The sequence below is a fragment of the Urocitellus parryii genome, chromosome 1 (assembly GCF_045843805.1).
Source record: "Urocitellus parryii isolate mUroPar1 chromosome 1, mUroPar1.hap1, whole genome shotgun sequence".
NCBI lineage: Eukaryota > Metazoa > Chordata > Mammalia > Rodentia > Sciuridae > Urocitellus > Urocitellus parryii.
The window spans coordinates 218,317,925-218,343,471 of record NC_135531.1 but is presented as its reverse complement, the minus strand read 5'-3'; the positions used below and the strand labels follow the sequence as shown (position 1 = coordinate 218,343,471).

The 25,547-nt window shown below is 34.5% G+C and overlaps 1 protein-coding gene across 1 annotated transcript in view; it reads left to right on the top strand.

Annotated features, from left to right (window-relative positions):
* Positions 1-17,873, top strand: part of Cobll1 (cordon-bleu WH2 repeat protein like 1) — a 153,773-nt gene extending 135,900 nt beyond the window's left edge. The window contains exons 12-16 of the mRNA XM_026393132.2: positions 1,307-1,541; positions 2,523-2,620; positions 7,310-8,847; positions 10,613-10,789; positions 16,612-17,873. Of these exons, the coding sequence (XP_026248917.2) occupies positions 1,307-1,541; positions 2,523-2,620; positions 7,310-8,847; positions 10,613-10,789; positions 16,612-16,698 (2,135 nt within the window). The 3' untranslated portion in view covers positions 16,699-17,873. The remainder of the gene's footprint in view (positions 1-1,306; positions 1,542-2,522; positions 2,621-7,309; positions 8,848-10,612; positions 10,790-16,611) is intronic.
* The last annotated feature ends 7,674 nt before the right edge of the window (positions 17,874-25,547 follow it).

Sequence of the window (25,547 nt, the reverse complement as noted above, 5' to 3'; positions counted from 1 at the left end):
TAGGACTACAGTCATGTAATACTGCCTGAGGCTGGGGATGGAACCCAGGGCCTCAAGCATGCTAGGCAAGCTTTTAACTAAACTGTATCTCCAGGCTCAATAAGAAGCACAATGAACATACTTTTCTGTCTCCACATTAAGAGATAAAATTATATTTTTACGTATAAGCTTCAAATATCTTAAAATTTTTATTAAATTTTGTGAATGTACTGATCACTATAATCCAATGCCGTAACATATTTCCCTCCTTTTGAAGTAAAACTTTACTTGGATGTTTAATTTTATTTAAGAAAATTCTAGGACCTTAGTGTTTGGTTTAAATTTATTTTCACAGCTCATCTTGACCATTAACTATGGACATCAACTGCTAAGGATGTCTCCAACTTTATCATAGTACCACTGGTTGTCAATACAAAGAAGTAATGATAAAACGCATTTTTATACAATGAAAAATTAGCCACAACTGTTGAAAAATGATAACTACACATATTAGTATATGATATTTAAGATATTATAAGTAGATCCAAAGCTAGGTTGAAACATTGGGTATAATATACTTATATTTATATTAAATAAACCAACAAAAAAGGAAATGTGAATATGGATATCTGCTTATGTGTGCATGTTATGCTTTCTGACAATATACAGGAAAAATGTGTTGGAGGAAGTTGCCTCTGAGAATCAAACTGGGTGGTAGTAAAAATTATCAGTGCTTAATACTTATTTCCAGGTTAAAAACATATCAAGCATTTAGATCATTTAACCCTGGTTGCACAGTAGAATCACTGGAGGAACCTTAAACATTCTTGGCCCCACCCTTTTGAGATTTTTATTTAATAGCTGAGGAGTAGGGTATGAGCTTGAGTATTTTCAAAAGGGGTTCAGATAATTTTCAGGTGTAGTTAGTGCTAATAACTACTGAGTCAAACTCTATGTGCAAAAATCTCATGCTCGTTTAATTTGCATTAAAATAAACTTGTATTTAAGTTACATTGATTTACAGCATGGATTTAAAATCATTTTTAAAAACGTACTCTTAAATGAAATATTTAACTTGACATTTATGATACTAAATAATCTTCTATGAATAAAACCTAGAGTGAGAGCAAATTGTATTTAGGATTATGTGCATGTGAGACAATCTTGTTATATATTAACATGATTATTCACATGAGAAAAACATTTCACTAATTTTGAACCTGATTTAAAGACTTCAGCTAATTATTAAATATTCCTTCCTTGCTAGTATTACATAGGGTAAATGAAACAAATTAATATTAAGGATTATATATGCATTTCTTTGTAGCTGGAATAAGCTCTGATTATAGCCTGGAAGAAATAGAAGAAAAGGAAGAACTGAGTGAAGGGCCTAAAGATGAGGTGGAAAATATTTCTCTGAAGTCACCAGACATTCCTTTTGCATCTACTGATATAACAAATACACTGAAAAATGATTCTGACTCAGCCCTTGGCATCAATAGCAGAGAGGCCTCTCAAAACTCCAAGGAAGAAAACCAAGAAACTAGAAACACAGATGGACTGTAAGTAGTCTGAATGCCAGAGTGTTGCTGGCAATTTGTTTAGTTAGTACTATTCTTCTAAAATGTAGATCGGATTATTTTAAATACAAATAGAGTCAGTTCCTTTTATTTATATTCTACCACTCTTACCATCATCATCATAAAAATGTTTATTAGTAGCATATTTATTTGCATGTAATTGTGTTCAAAGTCTATCAAATTTACTAGTTCAATATCCCTGTGTCATATAAGCCATAACATAATTTGCATGACCCCAAAATTCAAGTTTTTGTGTATTTTGCCTATTACTTATTTGATTTAAATGAAACATTTAATTTTTATCAAATGCTCACTGGCATATGAAAACAATTCTCTGTAATAGAGTGTAAGTTCAAATCCCCAGTATTATTTTTACAGTCAACTTTATGATACAGAAAGGCATTTTCCATATTATCCTAGGTATCTAAAGCTATAGTGAATTCACATATATTATGTTTGAGATGCAATACCATGAATAAAGATGAAATCAACCAAGTAAAATAAATCATCTTCATCAGAGGTTTAACATAATTTGCATAGGATTGTCTCCAAATTAAACCATTCTGTCACTAGAAAAAAATCAGTGAGGTCAATTCAAGTACGATTTCTGTAATTGACTTTGCTAGATGCAAGAAAAAATGTTTCATTAAATTTCCTTTTTCTTTAAAAGACAAATAACCAAAAATATCAAAATAAAGACACTATTTTGGTAATGAGTCCATTTTCCCAAGCTTTTTATATCTTTCTGTGTAATAGGACCACTATATGAAAAAAAAAAAAAAAAACAACTTAGGTTTCACAGAAACATTTCCTCTCAGTTGTAATTTTTTCTTTGCTTTTAAATTTTCAGTATTTGGCAGAAAGAGATGATTATTTCAGTCCATCTGTCTTTGGAAATTATTGCCTGTTTTCTTATTGTATGAGTTTGAATAGTATACACATATACAATATCATATCTTCCAGAGGGTCACACAGTACTGTGTATGATACAAGCAATGAAGATATGATAGCCCGAACTGTAAGAAATTTGAAGTCCGATTTGGGCCCAAGCGAAGAGAAGGGTGAGTTTTATAAACACTGACAGCTTACACATTGGTAGACAATGATGTGCCAAGGACTATCCTTAACACATATCAACTCATTTAATCTTATATATTGACTCATTTAATACCCACCTCATTTACAGGCTATTATGGGTACTATTATTTTTAGTCCCATTTTACTGAAGATTGAATCACAAAGATGTTAATTCCCACAACCAGTAAGTGATGGACCTAGAGTTTAACTCAGTCCGTATTACTCCAAAGTGTGCTCTTAGCTATCCAGTGCGTTACATTTGATGATGTTGTTAAGTCTGAGGGATTGTGGAACTTCAACCTTTAGATCTTAAAAGCAGTGTCCTCTAGGCATCTATTTCTGTTCTGTTTTTCTGTTTTCCTCCTAATTCTGTAGCATAATCCTATTTTACATCATACTCAAGTTGCTATCTTTTGGATGAAACTCATCTGCCTGATTTTCAAGGCTCAAACCATCTAATTATGTAATCTTATTTACACTTTCCCCAATTCTCATTCCCATCTCAAGATAGTTTCTTCTTTTTCCTATGATGTAGTTCCCTCCATTCTATCATTTGGTCTATGCTCATCCCATTTTTGCAGAGAAAACAATTTTCCATGTAAATCCTACCACTTTGTTAATTTTGTTACATGATTCCTAGAAGCCATGCAGTTCTGTATTTCTGACTCCTGAATTGAATTGGATCATCTTGTATCAGAGAAATTGATCTTGCACAATGATATATTTCAAGGGAATAAGAAGAAAGTGATTTATGAAGGCTGATAGCTCAACCCATGTTAACATACAAAACCCAGTTAAGATTCATAAAAAACATAAGACTATAATATTCATATTTGAATAAGAAGTCATAGTCCCAATGATATCTATATGTCAGTTTCATTTTTTTTCTTTTTTTATTATTGGTTGTTCAAAACATTACAAAGCTCTTGACATATCATATTTCATACATTTGATTCAAGCAGATTATGGTATGTATATGTAAACCTGAATGTGTATGCTGCTGATTGACTTTACTTCAGATGTTCAGTACCATTCTGAGACACATGGAGAATGTCATTTCTCCATGTGTAAATCATTTCCTATTCTTTATATCTTGATTATTTTTTCCCTTCATATACTGTGATGGCAGTAGCATTCCTATTGAGAAATCATGATTTAAAAGCTACTTCTTTCTTAGCAAAAATGATTTATATATTATTTTCAAAGATTTTGACATCAAGTTAGTGCTGGGGTCACAGTACATTTACGTAATATTTATTTTGATTTGTACACACTTTGCAATGACCTTTTGTCAACTTTAGGTGATTTTAAAAATAAATAATTTATTATCCCTAAAGTGGTTTTATTCTCTTTTTACCTATAGTATATACTTATTTAAACCATCCTTTGGTCATATTGTAGATGTTTATATTAATTTTGAGTAGAGAAAGGACATTACAGAAGCTACGTTCTCCTTCTACTGGCCACCCTTGGAAAATAACTTGACCATTCACAGACCAAATAAGACTCTTGTCAGATATGTATGAGGAGGAATTAGCTAATAAATTCAGTGGTGATTCTAAGCTTCCAGGTCTGAAAATCACTGGGAATAATTGTGAAATGTTGATGAAAAATTTAGAGCTAAATTTAATGATTCAGTAGGTCTAATCCACTGAAAATATAAAAAACAAATTTGGAATATAAAACTAATAAATTAGTGTTTGTTAAGGAGGATTTAATTTAATTTATATTTTTACATTGATTTACTTCCTCTTGGAAAATATTTCTATTTTTGAAACTGGATAATATCCAGTTTCAAAATATATTCAGTGGAAAATAAGAAAAAGCAAGAAAGAAGAAAATATTTTTAGGCTCATTTACTTTTTTAAAATTTTTATTCTTTTTAGTAATACATAGCAGTAGAATCTATTTTTGTATATTTTTATAAGCATGGAGTATACCTTATTCTAATTAGTATCCCAGTCTTGTGGACATAAACAATGTTGAGATTGACTGTGATGTATTCATATATGTACATAGGAAAGTTATGTCAGATTTATTCTACTGTCTTTCCTATTCCTAACTATCTTCCCTGCCCTTCATTCCCATTTATCTAATCCAATGAACTTCTATTGCTCCCCTCCCCTCCCCTCTTTGTGGGTTAGCATCCACATATAAGAGAGGACAGTTGACCTTTGGTTTTTGGGATTGGCTTATTTCACTTAGCTTGATAGTCTCCAGATTCATTTATTTACTGGCAAATGTCATAAAACCTTTCTTTATGGCTGAGTGATAATCCATTTTGTGTGTGTATATCATAATATATCCATTATATATATACATATATATATAATATATCCATTGTATACACACACACACCCCTACACCTACCCACCATAATTTCTTTATCCATTCAATTGTTGATGAACATCTAGGTTGGTTCCCTAGCTTAGCTATTGTGAATTGAGCTGCTATAAACATTGACATGGCTGTGTCGTTGTAGTATGCTGATTTTAGATCTTTTGGGTATATACTAAGGAGTGGGACAGCTGAGTCAAATAGTGGTTCCTTTCCAAGTTTTCTGAGGAATCTCCATTCTGCTTTCAAGAGTGGTTGTACTAATTTGTGGTTCCTTGAACAATGTATGAGTATACACTTTCCTCGACAATCTAGCAAACAATCATTGTTACTTGTATTCTTGATAATTGCATTTAGGCTCACTTTCTGTTGCCAAAAATATGTCTTACATTCTTTTGTGCTCATAATAGTGTTCAGAATAGTGCTTTTCATATAAACATTAAATACTTAACCAAGTTAATTAAGAGCAGAATCAGAAATGTGCTGCTTCTTTGCTTCCTTATCCTACATATTCTTAATTTTTAAATCCCAAAAGTTTTCAGTTCTTGGTCATTGAGAAAAGAAGTCACTCAAATAGTGGACATAATGTGATAATCAGTTGAATTTTATTTGGGAAAAATAAAAATAAATTCTATTTTAAAATGACATACTTGATATAGGAATCTGGTAACACAAATATTAGCTGCCATGACCAAATAATAGTATATTTAAGCAATGTTTAAAAATGTGGATTTTTAAAAAAATTACATAAAATTTTACCTGATGTCATGACTTATTTTGTTTAGGTAAAGCTTGTATGGTTTTGTTTGTTGTTTTCAGAGAAACTATTTACTGTAGCTCCTCCAATTTTAGGGCTTGTATTTAATCTCATCCTCTTTTAGGTAAAAGTGGATGATGATAAAACTTTAGAGAAATACTTGACATCTTTCATGAGTTGACTTTTGAGGCCTGCCACTTATTAGTGCTATGCAAGCCATTCCCATATCTCAAAAGGGAGGTTACTGGTCATCATGCAGGAGAAACGATGCCTCAGAACATTTGAATAGAGAGGAACAGGACCTTAAGGTATGGATGCATGTTCATAATGCCTGCACACTTCCAGATGCTGTTCCAGTTCTCTGCCATCCTGTGGAATAGAAGCTGTTGCTACTAACCCAGGGATTGGCAGGCAATTTGCATTTTCAGGTCATATGAACTAGAATTAGAGGAAAAGTCAACAGTATCTGAGAGGGAGACTGTCACAGATCTCTTGGGCTACAACTCTAGAAGAATAAGGATACTTTTTTCCCCACAGAGAAAAATCAAAACTAACATTTTTGTTTTTATAAGGTTGAAATCAACCATGTTATGACTAAAAACAAATTCCTCCAAAAGACTTTAGTAAGGACACCCAATGAACATGACAATCAACATAGACTGTTTTTTGTTTTTACTTCAATTTTCTTTCTTTTTTTTTTTTTTTTTTGGTGATGCTGGGGATTGAACCCAAGCAAGGCCTTAGCACATGCTAGGCAAGTGCTCTACCATTGAGCTATAACTCCAATTCTTTACTTTCTTAAAGGTAATGTTTTCTGTTGTTTGCCTTAATTAAAAATGATATTTACAGAGATTATTTTAGTACTAGGTATGAAATATAAGTGTACATGAGGGGCTATGGAAAAAAGATTCTAAATGGAGGGAAAAAAATACAATTTTTGAATTTATCAATTTCTTTCTTCATTTACAATGATGGAAAAATGAAGTCTTTACTTATAAAAAGAACATAGCTGCCTTCTCTGTATTGCCTATTCTAGACAATATTCTATCTTAAAATATTACCTAAGTGATAAATGTGTACATATATAGATATGTGTGTGCATATGTATCTGTATAATTTACATACAATTATATCTATAATTTAGAATACTTATTTTCACACCTATAATCCAAGCCACTCAGGATCACAAGTTTGAGGGCAGCCTAACAATTTACTAAGGCATTCTCAAAATTTAAAAATTTAACAAAGGGCTGGGGATGGACTCAGTGGTAGAGCACTTACCTGCAAGCTTGAGACTTTGGGTTCAATCCACAGTACTGTAAAACAAACCAACATATTTTTACCTCTTTATGTGTCAGCAAAATAGATGTTATTATAATTTAACATGTGGCCACATTAGTTAAAGAGGTTCCAAACTCAGGTTCTTTTGAGTGTACAGCCCTTACTGCTTTCTCTGCCATTGCCTGAATTTGTATAATTAGTGATATAAAGATTATCTGTAGCATTCAAACCAACGGATTATAGGTTGTATGAGGCAAACATTGTAAACTTGAGTTTTTCTGTTTTTTTCTCTCAATAGTTCAGAATGAAATCATTGTCCTTACAACAAATACAGAAGATACTATGAAAGATAGAGTGAGGCGAACAGAAATCATTGTAGAAGGGGAAGCAAAAAATAAGGATGCAGTCATGGAAGTTCACAGACAGTCAAGCTATCAAGCACATAAAACTGTTAATGTTGTAACTTCCAAGGAAAATCATCTAGCAGCAGCATCAGTACCAGACCACAAACTGAATCAGCTTGGTGCAGAAAAGATGAAAATGCAAGATGCGGCAATTCAGACAATCCCTTCCAGCAACAGTTCTGAGGGGAATCACCAAGATCATAATTTGCCTGCTTTCAAAGTTGATGAAAGTGTGCAAACTTCAAATAACAAACCAACTCAACACCTATCTTTAAATCTACAAAATTCTGTAACTACCTCAAGAGAATTGAGGATTCAGAGCACCCCAGTCGTATATTCAGAAGACAGACTTGCCATAAAAGATCCAGCTTGTGCACAAGGCAATGATGATCTTTTGTCTCCTGTAGATGGGATTGATAAATATTCATCTGCTTCTTACCTAAAGAATCTGCCACTTTATAGACAAGACTATAATCCCAAACCAAAACCTTCCAATGAAATTACAAGAGAGTATATACCCAAAATTGGAATGACTACTTATAAAATAGTACCTCCCAAATCCCTGGATATACTGAAAGACTGGGAATCAGAAACCATAGAGTATAAAGATGATCAAAAGATTCATGCTTCAGGGAATGTGAAGGAGGTTGCCCTGCAAACACAAGACCTTGTTAGTTCTGAAGGCCCAGGGAAGCTACAGCTAGACCCTAAACCAAAGCCTAACTTGAGAACAGAGCAACAGTTGCACAGGGCTGTGAGCTCACCCGATGGTGCTGTGACTAATCCTCTCAGAATGACAAGAGACACTGGCACAGCTCCTTTTGCGCCAAATTTGGAAGAAATAAACAATATTTTGGAATCAAAATTTAAATCTCGGATTTCAAATCCCCAGGCCAAACCAAGTTCTTTTTTCTTGCAGATGCAGAAGAGAGTATCAGGTCAGTATGTGACATCTGCAGCTGCCAAGAATGTCCATACTGTCCCTAATCCTGCCCCCAAGGAACTAACGAAAAAAGAGATGGAAAGGGACACACTGCCTCATTCAGAACAGACACTTCCTCCCTTAAGTAAAACTACTCACCCAGCCCCACAGCCCCAAATTAAAAAGATGGAGGATGACATCATCAACCAGAAACCTGCTGAAACCTCTCCTCCTCCTGTAGCTCCCAAGCCTATGCCTCTTCCCGCTAGTCAGGTAGCAGCAGTAAACCTGAAGACTTTGAAAACTTTTGGTGCCCCAAGACCATACTCAAGTTCTGCTCCTTCACCATTTGCCCTTGCTGTTGTGAAGAGGTCACAGTCTTTCAGTAAGGCACGGCCAGAGTCGCCCAGTGTGGGTGCATCCACCCAACCTCCAGCTCACACAGAGGATGGGAAGACTTGCTATGTACACAGGTGTGCAGACATCCCACAAATTGATATGATGGATAAGGTAAATGTTACCTTTTAAAAAAATAAGTATTAGGATTATTATGGAACCTGGTTAAAATAGTGGATAACAAGCATGTTGGTGTGTTTGTGCATTACTGAACTCTGAATTCTTATTAATAGGATATCATGCTATTATAGGGAAGAAAGTAATACATATAATATTATTTACTGTGTATAATTCACATAACTTGATTAGATATTACTAAAAGGTTGTCATTATATAATTGTATTATTAGTAATGATATTAAATTTTCTTCATTCATAGGCCTTGTTAATTTACTAGTTTAGAGTTTGAACTATTTTCTTGGCTAATTCGTTTTTAATTTTTCTGGATGTCCTGGCTTACTTCATTTTCTCTTCAGGTTTTATAGTACTATATAATGCAATATAAACAGTGTTGGTTATATGAAACAGCAGTATCAAAGACTAGATAAAGTAACAGAACACCTGGGCTGTGCCTTTTCTATTATATACATTCAACCTCACAGCTGACCGTACATTTTTGCATGTAACTAATTCAAATTGAAATCAGTTCTAAAGTGTAACTTTCTTAATTCCCCATTTTGTTAAGGTCACCTTTTCCAGTTATACATGTGTTGACTAAAACATCATCTAACTACTGTCTAGCCTTAACAACTTACCAAAAAGTGTGTCATTGAGTTGATGCTTAGTCAACTAAGTGGTGTATTTTGCCAGGTTCAGACTGTATAGGCAATGAGGGTATGAAATTCACAGTGTGACTCATGATAATCTGCACGTGAGTTTTAAGAAATGTTTTGTGTACATTTACTCTGATGGTGTTTAAAGAATACTTTCATATTTGTGTGACAGTTCCAGAAGTATTTTACACTACTTTTTCAAACATTCTTAGAGTAGGAGAACATTAACCATACTGCCAAGTGCATATTTTTCAGTAATTTTAAAGCAATATTTAAAGTGGAAAATATTTACATTTATTACTTTGTTAAAGCATCAGGAAGTGATGCATGATATAGACTTTAATTCTTGAGTTGGGAATAAAACCTGCATTTTTTCCTTAAACTGGAATACCATTCCTAAACAATGGAACTTTGATTTATATAATGAATTTTTTGAGTCATTGTCCAAACCATGTGTAACTCATTTTTTATGGCAGTTGGAAAAAGACATCTTTAAGATTACTTGATTTGCCAGTTAATTCTGATACCGAATATTCCTTCCTAAGAAGTTTAAGATTTTTATTCTTCAATTTGGAAGTTACTAATGTTTATTTTTATCCTCATGGGAAAAATAAAACAGCCAACACAAAGTCCTCATGACTTCCTGAAACACAAAATAAATATTTACATGTAGTAATTAATATTCCTTTATTAAAAGATACATTAGATTTAACCACTATGAAATTGTCAATATTTGTGCTTTCAAAAATAATCATTTTCCAACCTGTATATTGAAACCATGAACATGGATTATTTTTAATTTTGTAGAATTTTTTGATTATTAGTTTGGCTCTTCTAGTCAACTCCATGTATTGGAAATATCAGTAAACTATATCCATGAAAGAGAGAGACCATTTTCTTCCTTATCCTCCTCTGTTCAAGGGAAGGGAAGGTACTACTTCAGCTCTGGCAGCAAAGAGAATTTATTGGGTGAAGAAACAGCCATATCTAAATCACCCACTGGGCAAATTGTGATTCTTAAAGAACTATTGGTAATGAAAATGTTTTACAAAATTGAACTATTCTTCCCTTGGAATTCATATAAATATCGTACATTTATTTTTGTAGCAAAATAACTCTGCACATAATGAACAAAATTCTCCAACACCAACTCCAGTTGACTGCCCATCATTCACCCTTAAGAGACAAAGTTCTTTAACATTCCAAAGCCCTGACCCAGAACAGATCCGACAGAGTTTACTGACTGCAATCCGTTCTGGAGAGGCTGCTGCCAAATTGAAAAGGGTAAGTTTTCTTTATCAGATGGGTGACAGTGGGTTTATTTTCAACATTGTCAAACTAATACTTGAGGGAAACTTTTTTCTAGCATTTAAATCCTAATTGAGAGGATGCCAGAAGTTTACTCTTTTGTGTTAGGGGTCATTTTTGAATTATAAACTGAAAGAGTCCAGAGTCTTATAAATAGTTTAAAATGTTGAGTCTATTTTCCACAACATGAGCCAGGTGCAGAACATGACTTTTGGTTCATTATTGTATAATTATATATAATTATATATAGTTGACAGTGCTCTGATGTCTTATTTTAAGAAATTATGTTAGCACATTAAGATTCTTTAGAAGATTGCTCCCTATTCCAGAAAAGGTGGACTTCCAGTGATGGGAACCGCCAAGTTTCCAGACATAGCTTCTCCAAAATAACTGTCCAAGGTGCAGTTAGAAGAGTTATATAGCTTTAATCAAAAGAATAAGAGAGCCCGGCATGGTGGCACATGCCTGAAATCTCAATAGCTTTGAGAGGCTGAGGCAGGAGGATTGTGAGTTCAAAGCCAGCCTCAGCAATAGCGAGGTGCTAAGCAACTCAGTGAGACCCTGTCTCTAAATAAAATACAAAATAGGATTAGGGGTGCAGTTGAGTGGTTGAGTGCCCTTGAGTTCAATCCCTGGTTTTCCCCCACCCCCACCAAATAAATAAGAGAATTGGGGTGTGCTGCCACATACCCATGATCCCAGCTACTTGGGAGGCTGAGGCAGGAACAATTCAAGTTTGAGTCTGGGCAACTTAGTGAGACCCTGTCTCAAAATTTAAAAAAGGCCTGGAGATGTGGTTCAGTGGTATGTCACCCCAGTACCACCACCACCAAAAAAAAAAAAAAAAAAAAATCTAGAGAATGTAGATAAGAACTAATACAGAAACCACAGTCTTCATAATGTCCTACCATAGTTGTCTAGCTCTTCTTCATGGAGGTGTAGAAATCAGGAGAAAGGAGGGTGTGTCTTTCTTCAGGGCAAATGCTTAATGAGTGTCCCAAGGACATTTTTGCGGGTGAGTTTCTTCACTCTATACCCTTCATGTCCTGAAAGAGTTCATGGTGAACTTTGAGCAGAAGCTGCACTAAGACTTCCCAGAGTCAATCATCTCTGCATTCCTACTGCTTGTTTCCCCAGTAGTCATCCTATTAGAAATACCTCAACACTGAAGATGGAAGGAAAGTCCTAGGGATTCCACTGACTCCCTAGGTATTTGATTTTGTGAATTCCTTTTCTAAACATTTTAGAAACTATTTAGAGAAGAGTTAAGAGACTTGTTGAGCAAAACATTGAGCTCAACAGAAATTAAATCTGCAAAGGAGCAGGAATGCTGCAAAAATAGAAAAAAAAAAAAAAAGGGAAAGGCAACTTGGGTGTCTCAAGGACTTCAGCACTTGCCATACTCAGCTGCTCTAGCCAGTTTTCTCCATGTGTTTGATTGACAGATGTTCTTCTCCCAGAAGACACAGTGCTCAGATCTGGGCAAACATGGAAACAGTGCTTTCAAGAGTGAAGGAAACAAATAATTCAGGGGGATTAGTGTTGAATTTTATAGGTGGTTTTTTTTTTTTTTTTGGTCGGGGGTTGGGGGAGCTGTATTTAGGTGCCAAGCAGCATAAAAATTTGGTATAGCTTTAAATATTGAAATTGGCATTTCACAGATCATGACAAATTTACATTTAAAGGGGGAAATATGCTCATGTTAATACACTGTACAGTCTTATTTTTGAAAAATTTTCTATTTCTCATCTGGTAAATTAAAGATGAGTTTCAAACCAGTCACTGTGCAGCTATAGTTTTCTCAATTCAATAAATCTGACAAGCAATTTCAAGCACGTAAGTTCCAAATATCAAATATTTTACTAGATACTGGGAATGCAAAAATGAGTAAAATGAAGCCTCTATCTTCTACACGTTCACAACCTAGGCCTGAAAAACAGTGTCATATCAGCCCCCAGGAGAACCAGTAACCACACAGAAATTGACTGCAGTGCCACTGCACTTAGTTGGTGAACACATTAATCAATTCCAATGAACTAATTGCAAATACTGTGCATTAAGTTGGAAATGCCTTTTAAGCCAACAGAATCGTACAGCAGGCAGCTGTGTATTTGGTGTGTTACTGGCCCTGAGTTGGCAGTGCTTTCACACAGAAAACTCTCATTACTTCCAGAATGAGCTGGATGTGGATCAACACAGAAAGGAGGCTGAAATGATGATCCTATAATTGTATCCTATTTAAAACTCATTACTTCAGATTCTATTGAGTTTAAAATTTCATCTCTTGGACTAGGAGGTTATTGATAGCTCTGTCTGTAGAGTGGGATCTCCTAAATATTTTTTAGTGAATATTTCATACATTAACCCATTTTATTTCACAAAAAAATGGTCATAAGATCTAATACTGTTTACAATATCCAAAATCGAGGACCAGCATTTTTATTTTTAGTCATATAATTCTGAAAATTGTGTTTTTGTGTGCTAGGACTTACATATAAGTGTGTTCATGTAGTGTCATATGCAGTAGCTCTAAATAAGTACAACTCTCATATCCAAAGATAATAGAAAATATAACAGTGCATTCAAAGCATATATGATCATATAGCAATACAATGAATGAAATAGAGCCAAACATGACATTATAAGAGGAGCGCACACACAAATTTATCCATGAGATATTTAGCAGTATTCAAAACTTGTATATTGGTGATGCATGCATAGGTGTGGTCCTCTTTAGAAATGAAGTGGGGCTTGGGATGTATCTCGGTGGTAGAGAACATGCTTGCCATGAGCAAGACCCTACATTCAATTGGCAGCACCAAAAATAAATAATTTTAAAAAATTAAAGCAAGGTTGTAATTATAAAAATCATGGCTATGGTTCCCTCAAGAGGAAAAGAGGAGGAGTTGTTGAGGGCTTATAGAATAGGCATTCAATATAATGGGGAACCTAAAAACTATCAAGATAAATACTACTTGATGCAATATATATGAAATACAAATTAATGCAAAAATACATGATAAGATTTCCTATTTTTAAAGTCAGGTCAGTAGGGGGCTGGCAGTGTTCTTTCTTTTGACCTGTGTGGTAAGTTGTTCTCATATGCCTTCATTGGACTGTATGTCTACATTCACTGCACTTTTCTGACTTATATTTCAAAAAATTACAAAAGGTAGTGAAAATGAACACAGGCTCTTCATTTCTTGTAATACTTGCTTTAGTTCCATGTTTTTGTCATGTAATGAAGATTTCTCCTAGTTTCTTCTAAATTCTGACATTTAAAATTATAACAACAATGATATTGCCAAATAAAATCTCCAGTGATTTTTGACAGTAGGTTTAGATCGCTCATCAGAAAGTTGGCTCTGTGCTTGCCTCTATTTTGGCACCCAAATGTTCAATTTAACTCCAGGTATCAACCTGCTTTATGGCTCTCTTTCTTACCTGAATAATTAACCTGTGAATGGTTGGTTCACATTAGAACAATTAGTTAGTTGATTGCTGTAGTGTAAATGGGGTTGTTAACATGCCATGTTTTTTTCACGTGTTGGAGGGTTTTTCCACACCTTGCCTCCATTCAACCATGTAATCACAGAGATCAGTCCTGTTTTCATACAAAGCATCAATCTAGTTCAGTATTTCACAAATTGGGTTTCATGTTGAGATTTATATATGAACTATAAAGTTATTTACAGAGAATAAGATTAATGTTGGCCTGTATTGACACAAGAACTACTTTTTATACTGTAGAGTGCCTAATTGACTAAAAAGCAGGTCGTTACACTGTTACAAAGAGAATATAGCTTTGTAAAAATAAAGTCTGAAAATAAACTGATGAATAATGTTTTACCCTTGATAATAAATATTTCCTCAGATTGAAAATTTTAACTTTGGGTAGGTAGAGGCCTGGGGTGGGGGTGGGGCGGTAAAAAACTGGGGAAGTCGCCCAGAATCTGACTGGCATGTTTTGTTTATTAACTGGCCTGTTGTTTGTTCATGTTTCCTTGGTTTGATTTGAACAAAAGATTTCAGGTTGATAGCTCTGTCTACAGTAAGAAATACTTACTAAGTCCTACACTGTGCCAGGCGCTTGAAAAATTGATATAATATGGTAACCAAATAGATAAGATCTTTGCCTCCTAGAATTTATAGAATAGTTCTTTAAGGATGTTCTCTCATATTTAAAAGTTTAGTAAACAAAATTTTAAATATCAAAGCAAATGGCTCTTTTCTTTCACAGTAACTACTCTTGATAGATTGCTAACCTTCCAGGCCACTTTTATAATATATAAACATATTTAGCTTACCAAAATGGAATATTTCATAAGATGATCTTTTTGAAGCTTCCCATCTTATTACATATAGATCTATCCTATTGTTTTTTAAGCCTACATAGTATTAACCTTTATGAATATAACATAACCTATTTGCTACTTATTGATAACAATTAAATTGGATTTATACATGGTGCTGCAGTGAGCATGTTTTACTTCTAAGCATTTAGCTCCATCAGTATGTCTTTTTAAGTACATGAAACAATTTTTTTTTCTTACAAAGAACTATGAGGACTCTAATTTTGGCATGAATTACAAAAACTAATTCTACACATGGAGACTTTGGGGCTAAGGTTACACAATAAAATGTCATTACCTGTCTGTTGTCTGTACTTGGAGAGGAATCCCATATGAACACTGAAGAGGGTGCAGATGAGTTCCCTCCCCTGGCAGCAGCATTTCTTCTTCTGCCCCCACTCCTCCCCACCCCAGGCAGGTAGTATCAACCACTGGGCTCCATCTTGGATTTACAAGGCTGACAAGAAATTTCATTACTAAAAGTTACTAAATCTTTGTTTAGTAAAGGGAAGAAATGAAATACAAGGAAACCAAATCCAAACTAAATTTACAAATTTCCTTTTCCTTTTCACCAGCTTACTTTGTTGGTCGAATCTGCAGGCATTGTTACTTCAGTTCTTGTCTTATGAGGAAATGATAGCTTTTGGTTATGAAGCCAAATTAGCCAAATTATAGTCTAGATAAACTGGTTTTTAAAAACATTTTCATTTTATGTTCAAAATAGTCAAGTTCCACTATTCAGCATCCACATGATTTTTTTCCTTACATTCTTTTAAGTTGTAATTTTGAGCTATTTAGAAAATTCTTTAGTGTTTTTATTCACTAACAGTTTGCAAATAGACTTTCAAAAGTATTTCAAAACCTAGGAGTTTATTTACTAAAAAGAAATCCCAAAACCTCCACAATTATTGTGGCATAAGAGTCATAGATTTGACCTTTCTTAGCCCTACAGATGAAAAAGTTCTTTTTAAAACCGTTTATTGTTGTTTTTAATAAATAAGAGGTCACTGAGAATGAAACATCAAGATAATATATGTTATCAATATAAAAATTGTAAAATCGTTCCTTTGTGAAATTTACTTTACTTGGTTGCATTTTCCAAAGCACTCTTGGGGAGCCAGAATTAATCTAGCTAAAAATGCTCTTTAGCAGCTTGGCCTGCAGTCTGTTTGTGCTCTTGTCCTTTATGTTGATTTGGTAATTTTATAAAGCCAAAGATGTGTTAATGGATTATTTAACTTGTTTGTTGTGGAAATAACAACTCTCTGGTTTTTCATTTCATGGTAGAGTCAACATTTATCCTTGATTATTTGTAATTTATTGAAATAATAAATGCTGAATGTTAACACTTTCAATTAAAAAGAAGTTAAAATGTGCTAATTGTTGAAAATTTGACAGCTGTCCCATTTTAAATTGATGCGTGCAAAGTGTGTTTCTTCCTCTTAGGTTACTGTTCCACCAAATACGATATCTGTGAATGGGAGGTCAGGACTCAGCCATTCCATGTCCTCTGATGCCCAGGAAGGCCATTAAGTGTGGCCCTGCCACAGTGGACTTCACTGCTTCCGCTTCACAGACCAGCTTCCTACCAACGGAGAACGTTGGCAAATGTATATTCAGATGTACACTAATATATTACCTATTAAAGTATAAGAATTTGTGCTCTGGCTTTTCATGCCAAAAGAAGAATTATTAGAATTTATAATTTATAATTATTGTTTCGGTCTTTTTTTTTTGTCTTAAGAGCTAAATATGCTGCTTTAGAACTTTCAAACAAGGTGTAAATGACTTTCATTTTTTTTTTCAAATGAGAAATAATCACCCTTTATTGATATCTCTTACTGACATATTCTTTATTGCTTTTGTCTACTGAGACAAATATAAATTAAGATTTATAGACATATTTGTGTGACACATGAATAGGAAAACAGATCTGATATTTACTGTGTCAGTGTTAGTTGAATTGGAAACATTTATAAGTTATATGAAAGACTATTTTGTGCAGAAAGGATGATCTAGAAAACTAGTGGTATCAAATATATTCTGTTCAATTATTTTCACTTGAGGAATCACATTATGCAAGACATATGTATTTTATGTAATTACAAATCAGTGTCAAATTTAGAGGAAATATATTTTAAAATTTTATTAACATGGAACACTTTTGGTTTTTGAATGTTTAGAGCTCAAGTTGCACAGGAGAATTTTAAATATTTTCTGTATATAATTTATCACACAAATTACATATTTTATGTGCCAGAGCCTTAAACATCTTCCTGTGAAAATGTTATATTGTGACACATTTAATATAGAAAGAGGAATAGGAGCTAGTTTATGTCCATATTGGAAAACATCAGACTATTTGGAAGTTCCAAACATCCTGGTTTTAATTAAAATGGATCATTATTTAGTTCAGATGCTAATATTCTAAATAATAATATATATTTACATGAATACTAAAATGGTAAAGCAAAACAGAGCCTGGGGACTAGAGCCTATTGGTGTCTTTTCCCTGCTTGAAGAATTGCTCATTCTAAAAGCTTTGTTCAAACAAGCTGACATTTTGTTGGTTTTCACAAAAGCTGTTGGGATATGTGACTCTTTAAGATGTATTGATTTTTTTTTTCCTATTTAATAAAAGCGAGTTATATATTGGGGGTGCCTTTTGTTAAAAATGTAATTTGTGCCAGTCAGCATATTTGTGTGCCTCATCTGATGAAACACATCTCTGTTGGCCAATAAACAAACAATTACTATATGGTCTACCATTTATTGGGGCTCCTGAGTACACATTTAAGCCCTGACATTCCTACTGTAAAACCGGGGACTGAGCACATAAAATGCTTAGCATCACTCCTGATAAATGAGTTAATTTTTGAAAAATTGTGTTTAATTGGTTATTTGCTTGGGGAAAAAATTTGGATCCCTACTTCAAATAATCATATGTTTGAGTTAAAGATTTATCGTTTAAAAGTCATATTTTAAAACTTAAAAAGAACATATTCACTCGACCTGAGCATGTGAAGAAAAACGTTGAGATAAAATGAAAAGGCATAGCCATTAAAGAAAGACCCAAGGGGCAGGGGATGTGGCTCAAGTGGTAGCGCGCTCATCTGGCATGAGTGAGGCACTGGGTTTGATTCTCGGCACCACATAAAAATAAAGATATTTTAAAAAAAGATAAATTTAAATCCATTAAAATGTGAAATTGTACACTAAGTACTAGAAAGTCAAAAAGCCAAAAGATATTTTCAAAATAAAGGGTTATTTTATGAAACAAAAATGCAGAGAAAATCTAAAAGGCTGATAAACCAATACAAAAAAATATACTTCATTGATGTTGGAGAAATAGTAACTAAAACTCAAGTTACTACATCAAATTAGCAAAAAAAAAATGCAAGTTTCAAAATATCAAGTGTTAAGTACATGAAGCAGTGGGAACTCTTACTGTTGGTGGAGAGAGACACTGGCACAATAATCAGTTTACTGTATCTAGTAAACTAAGTTCCCTTGTCACCTCAGAAAAGTGCTTGTGAGTGTGTGTAAGGACACGTCTGCAAAAACACTCATGGCAGCCTGTATACAACAGAAGGTGATCCTAATGAGTGTTCAACACTGGGAGCACTCACATGAGAGGCTTCTGTGCAACAGTCAGAGCAAACAAGCTAGAGTCATGGATCAGCAAAGACAGTTAAAAGTAACTGAGAAAAGGTATGTTTTATGATACCAATTATATAAAGCATAAAATACACCAAATGGCATATATTGTGGCTGTGTAGATAGAAAAAAATAAAATATGCACACATTTATTTGCTAGTGGTTACTTTAGGAACCAACAAAGGAAGATGAAATTGAGATTTACAGGAGGTATCAATTGTATTTTATTTTATAAACTGTGAAAACAAGTGTTTCAACTCTAGGTTCTATATATTCTAGAAGCAGTTAATGTTTTAAAGGTCACGTGGGACTTGGGAGGATATGAGTCATTAATACACACATGATCTAAAAAGTTTCCCTGTCTACACCATTTTAGAAGATGTTACCATCTCATTTGAGAAGTTTGAGAACAGTTTTCACCTATCATTTCCTCACGTCACAGTAAAAGTGAGAAACGGGAATGGTCCAGAATCAAACTTTTGAGTTTCATATTTAATTTTTGGCATCTAGACATTGTTTTTTGCCTTTCTTCCCTCAATGAGATTATTTAGAACAGTTTAAAATTATAGTTTATATTTTATATGTAGTAAAGTATGAAACACCCTTTTTGTTTTGTCCCCAGCATCTCACATCCCTCTCTGATGATTATGGCTGTTAATATTTTGATACGAATCCCTAGATAGATGCATTTATATCCAATATAGGTCCACAGGTTTGTTTGGAACAAACATTTGCATTTGTATGTTTTCTTGACATAGAGTCATGTACTGATATTCTAGCAATTTGCCTTTTATTCCAACAAGGTTCTGAAAGATTTTGCACCCACAGATCTGTCATATTTTAGTTAGCAATCCTCCTGTTATTTTTCTTACAGCACTACACAATACTTGCTGAAGTCAAGATCTTGAGTTTAAATCTCTGGTCTGTCTCTTATAAATCCTGGGATTCTTGGGCAAATTATTTTCTCTGCAAAATTGAGTTAACATACCTATGTTATAGGGGTGGTTGCAAGAAATTGTTTCACATGCAATTTCCTTTTAAAATGTACTTGTTTTTAATACTATTAGTGAACAGGAATTGTTCTGAGGAGTGATCTTCCCTCACATTTCACCTAAGGTGTACTGCCAGATCAGGCCTGGGCCACCAGGCATTGGCAGGAGAAGCCTCACTCTGCTCCTCAATCCAAGTCCCCAAAATGAGACCAGTCTTTTTCCTGAGTCTTAAAGTTGATCGTATCTGAAACTACGAGTCCTAACTCATAAAATTGTCTAATGCCAGTTCATTTTCTACCCACAATTGGTAGGATAAATAGACCTAAAAACCAAACCCATCTTTTTACTATTAATTTCAATAAAAGGGAACTTACAAGTAGAGGACACAATGATGATCCATAGTTAAAATGGTTTCTTCGAGATTATCTTTGGTGTAAAAGTTACTCATTTATTTAGCGTTTTAGAGTTTACACAGGATTTTTATTCAATCCACATTTGGAACAAAAAAATTGCCCAAAGATATTGTGGGTTTAAAAAGGCTACACAACCAGGCAAGTCTCAGAATCCCACGTCCGATTTCCAGTTTGCTCTTTCTAATGACTAAACTTAGCAAATGTTGGTGAAGAAAATGGTGCTAGATTTCAAAGGACACCAAAACAGTAACCTACTTGTTCTGGATCTTCAATCTTCCTTTTCTCTCAGTGCTACCAACTCTTCTGCAAATCTCCATCCTTAATATCACAGACTCTTCATTTGGATGTATTTTGATTAATGCAAGAAAAAGTGCCACCATGCACTCACTCAAAGGAACTTTTCTGATAGCATTTTAGGAATTGTAGAACATTGTGTTAATTTTTATAGGAATGTTGGTATTGCTACTGCACAAACTAGAAAAATTCTTTTTAAAATCCAGTACATAGAGAAGAAAAGGTACTCCATGTGCAAACAAATTTACAAAACAAGCAATTACACCCCAATTTATACTTACATTCCTGCATACCCCTTGTGATAGATTAAGTGATATGCCAAATTCTCTCTTATTCATCCATCCACACACTTTGCCCTGGGACTTAGCATTTCTCTCTTTAAAGAGGTAAAGCTTATTTCTTCCCACATAGAGAAGCTGGTTTTAGAATAAGATGAAAATGACACTGCACACGTTCTGAGATTAGGTCTCAACAGTTTGCATGTTTCTGCTTGTTTTCAACATACATGAAATGTTGCACTGAGAAAGACATCTCTGGGGTAGTTGAGTGGTTCAACAGGAAGCAGGACTCACAACTGAAGCCAACTTAGGTCATTCAGTAGCCAAACCCCCAGTTAGGAGCCAGACCATCCAAGATCAACTTAGCCACAGGCCCACACCTTCCTACAACACTGAGATTTCATCATTGGTTGGTATAGAGCATTAATGTGGCAATAGGTACAGTATTCCCTGTTAAACACACAACCCTAATCAAAAAATGCCTTCAACCTATTCAACTTCACATACCCTGTCTCCCCTAGAGTCCCCAGAGTACTTACTAAATCCAACACAAATACATCACAGACACTCATGTCTAGCTTCCAACAAGTTAAAAGTAATCCTAAATATTCTTATTTGTGGTACAGAAATATTTTCTTTCTCTTTATCCTACTTTTTCATTTTGCCTTCAGACCTGGAAATTTGAGAGCCCCAAAGTTATCTACAGCCTCCTCAGAAGTTTTTGACTTGTCTATTTCATAAGGTTGCCAGATAAAATACAAGATGCCTAGTTAATTTGAATTTCAGATAATCAGTGAATTATTCATTAATATAAGTATGCCCTGTGCAATACTTGGGATACATTTATATTAAAAATTGTTTATCTGAAATTCAATTTTAACTGGACATGCTATATTTTACTTTGCTAAATCTGGCAACACTACTATGTCATTGAAAATCTGGAAAGAATAAAAGGAAGCAAGAAGTAGCATCTGTCACATAAGAAAAGAGAGCAAGCCCAGGCCCAGCTGTGTCAAACTGAGAGGTGGCATTATGCAGAAGAGTGGCTCAATCTTTGTGCTCTCTGATAGTTCACCATCAGAGCAATCCAATACAATGTTCATTGAGAGTTCAGAGAAGAAACTCTTGGTGAATTCCCTTGGTGGTTTTCGTGTACCTTCAAGCCTTCACAAAATCATATTCATAAATTCTATTGATGTCCTCATTAACCTCAGCATTATCGTGATAATTATAAAAGTTGCTAAATCTAGGTTGTGGGTACATGATTTTTAACTCTTCATGTTTGATATTATTCATAATAAAGCCAATAAATTATTGAACCACTTTTTACACTATTCAAGTGAATGGTAGCAGATTTAATTTGTGTCCATTTGTTTCTCTTCCACCAACTAAGAATGTTATTCAAATCAGTATGGATGATGTGAAACAAGTAACAATTTGGCAAAAGCATCTCAAAGTTTAGAGTGTTTATTGAAGGGTGTTATGGTTCCATCTTCAAAACACACTCTCCTAGATCTACCTATCATAGCATCATTTTTCAGCTGGGTGGAGAAGTAAAAAAAAAAAAAAATTCAAGTACAACCTATGCACCCTTTACTCTGTATGTGACCATTTAGTTAAGTTTTATCATCCATCTGAGGCAAGAGACTTAGAGTAGCTAAGTAACTCACTCAGGGTGGTGCTGAGTTTGAAGACATATTTGATACCATGGCCCCAAAGTCTGCTGCCTTGTTCCAGGTATCGAGTGTGTTCTTGAACAGTTAGTCTTCAAAACTATTTTTCCTTCTGTGCAATGAGTATATCTTACAGAGTACATTCCTAATCTTTTCAGCCTCATCTCAGTTGCCTAACCTAGGAAAGATCATAATGTAGTGACCAATTGCTATGGTTTGAATGTTCCCTCTAATGCTCATGTTGAAATATAATTGCCATTGAAACAGTAGTAAAAGGTGGGGACTTTGGTGATTCTATCATAGGGCTCCACTCTCATGAATGGCTTAATGCCATTATCAAGAGTGAGTCCCCATGAAAAGGGTTAGTTTGACCCCCTTCCTTTCTCATATGTTTGCTTGACTTCTGCATTCCACAAAGGAATGACACAGGATGAAGGCCCTCTCCAAATTCCAGTGCCATGCTATTGAACTTCTCAATCTCCAGAACCATGAACCATAAAAACTTGTATTTATAAATTGACCAGCCTGTGCTATCTGCTATAAATGGACTAGGACACCAATACTTCTCAGATCATTCTGCAATTTTTAAACATGATGGATACTGGAAATTTATACCACATATTATGCCAAATCCTCAATATCGGTTCAGCATCTCATAAAGTTTTACCAGGTAGTTTAAAGTAGTATGGCCATGCTCTCAAAGAGCTAAGAATCAGGAAAAGGATGTAGAAATATGGAGTAATACAATTTGATCATTCCAATAGCTGATAAATGTGAGGGGTTGCAAAGACTTTTAAGGTGTAAGGGAAAAGAGTAAGCAGGACTTCCAAGGATGGGTGGGTAGAAGTTAGTAATGTGAATATAAGAGGTGAAGTATTTAAGTTGAAATATTAGCAAAGAGACTCTGAGGGAGGTATGTATATAGTGAGTTCTGTTAACAGAGCACACATTACTCTGGAATGGCAATTAGCTTGTTGATTTGATAAACAAACTGCTATGGTTTAGATATGAGGTGTCCCTCTAAATCACATGTGTGAGATAATGCAAGAAAACTTAAAGAAAATAATTGGGTTATGAAGAGCCTTTACCTAATCCCTGATAGGGATTAACTGGGTGGTGAATGTAGGCAGATAGGGTATGGCTGGTCACTAGGGATGTGTCTTCGAGATTATATTTTGAGAGTTTAGTTTACTCTCTCTCTAATGTCCTGAACTGCTTTCCTCTACCATGCCCTTTCACCCTGATATTCTGCCTCATAGGGGGCCCAGAGCAATGGAGTCAGCCATCTATAGACTGAGATCTCTGAAACCATGAGCTCTAAAACAAACTTTTCTTCCTTTAAAATTGTTCTTGTCAAGTCTTTTGGTCACAGCAGTGAAAAAGTTTACTAAAACATACAATGAACATTTCTTTTTCCTACCAGGCAGTATGCTGGGTGATAAGGAATCCAAGATGACTAAGACATAATTATCGTCCTCCAAGAATTATGGGCTGGCGATAATTCATGAAATGAGGTCATAAAAGTATACTAGAAATGTAAGCTGTCCATTTTCCCATTAGGTTTTTTTTTTTTTTTGGAAAGATCTTCATATTTTCTTGATACTACCCTGTTATTTCTTACATTGAAGACAGAGGCACTTAACCACTGAGCCACATCCCCAGCCCTTTTTTAGTTTTTATTTTGAGACAGGGTTTCACTAAATTGCTTAAGGCCTTGTTAATTGTTTCCTGTTCTTTAAGTGAAAAAGTCTTATTAAAGTCACTGAACACATCAGTGTAGTCTTTCATGGTTAAGATTTTTTTGTATCATATTTAAGAAACCCTGAGGCCAGAAGGGGTATTCATGGATATTTTATTCACTATTCTAAGATTTTGTTTCTCAAATTCAAGGTCTTAAATCATCTGAAGAGTTTTTTTTTTTGTATGGTGTGAAATAGCCATATGCTTTCCTTTTTATTTATAGATGAATAGTCATTCTTTTCAGCTTGTTATGTAGATATCTGTGCCTTTCCTTAGTGACCTGGCCCATTATCTCCATAATTTTTATATAAATCCCTACATGTGTAAGTTTGTTTGGGGGGCTATTTTTTTTCTAGTTCTTTGGTCAAGATATTATTATAGCCTTATAATAAACCTTTATATCTTAAAAGAAAGTCACTCCTTTTCCTTCTCCTTCAGAAATATCTTGGCTATTTGCTCTTCCATATAAGTTTTAGAATAAACTTAAGTTCTATAATATGTGACTGGGACCTTTGTTAATGTGTCTGTTTAGTAAACATGAAGAATAGCTTTACCCTTTAATTGAAGGGATGCAAAGGAAGACCACAGGAGGTACCATTTGCACCTATTGTCAGAATTCACAAGTCTAATGATGCCAAATATGGACGTGGATGTGGACCAGTCTAATCTCTTGCACACTGCTGGTGAAAGTATAAATTGGTACAAACACTTTGGAAAACAAGACAGAACTGTATAATATATAAATTTTGCACATACCCATTTACCTCTCTGATCATAGTCTGAACCTTCTTCATCCTGTTTTGTGTTCTTGGAAGCTGAGCTTTATAGGCTCCAAAAGTGGGTAACTTGGGTCCTGACTTCCAACTGGGTTCAGCCAGACCTTGGAAAGACCAGAAAGGTAGAGAGTCAGGTCAGGGTTCTTAGTGAGATCAGCTCCTTTTTTTCACCCAGCTGTTGTTACCTCTGTTCTACTGATAGCTAGATCTCTGTTCAGTAATCCTCTCCTATAGCTGCATCTACTCACTTGAGATTCCTTGTATAAACTCCTTCCCTTTGCTTCCTCGAACTAGGAATAGTTTTGTTTCCTTGCTCTTGCTATTCCTCACATGCTTAATTGTCTCATAATAGTTCTTTTATTAAACTTTTACCCATTCCACAACTTGATCTTGCTCCTACCAGGATCATTGTTGGTACAACTTAAAACTGAACAGTTTCACACAATGCCTATATTCAAGAGAAACCACAGCAAGTATGTTCTCCAGGAGTCATGTTCATGAAAGTTTGCAGTAGACATCAGACACTTTGGTAATAGCAAAATAATAGTAGTAATAATAC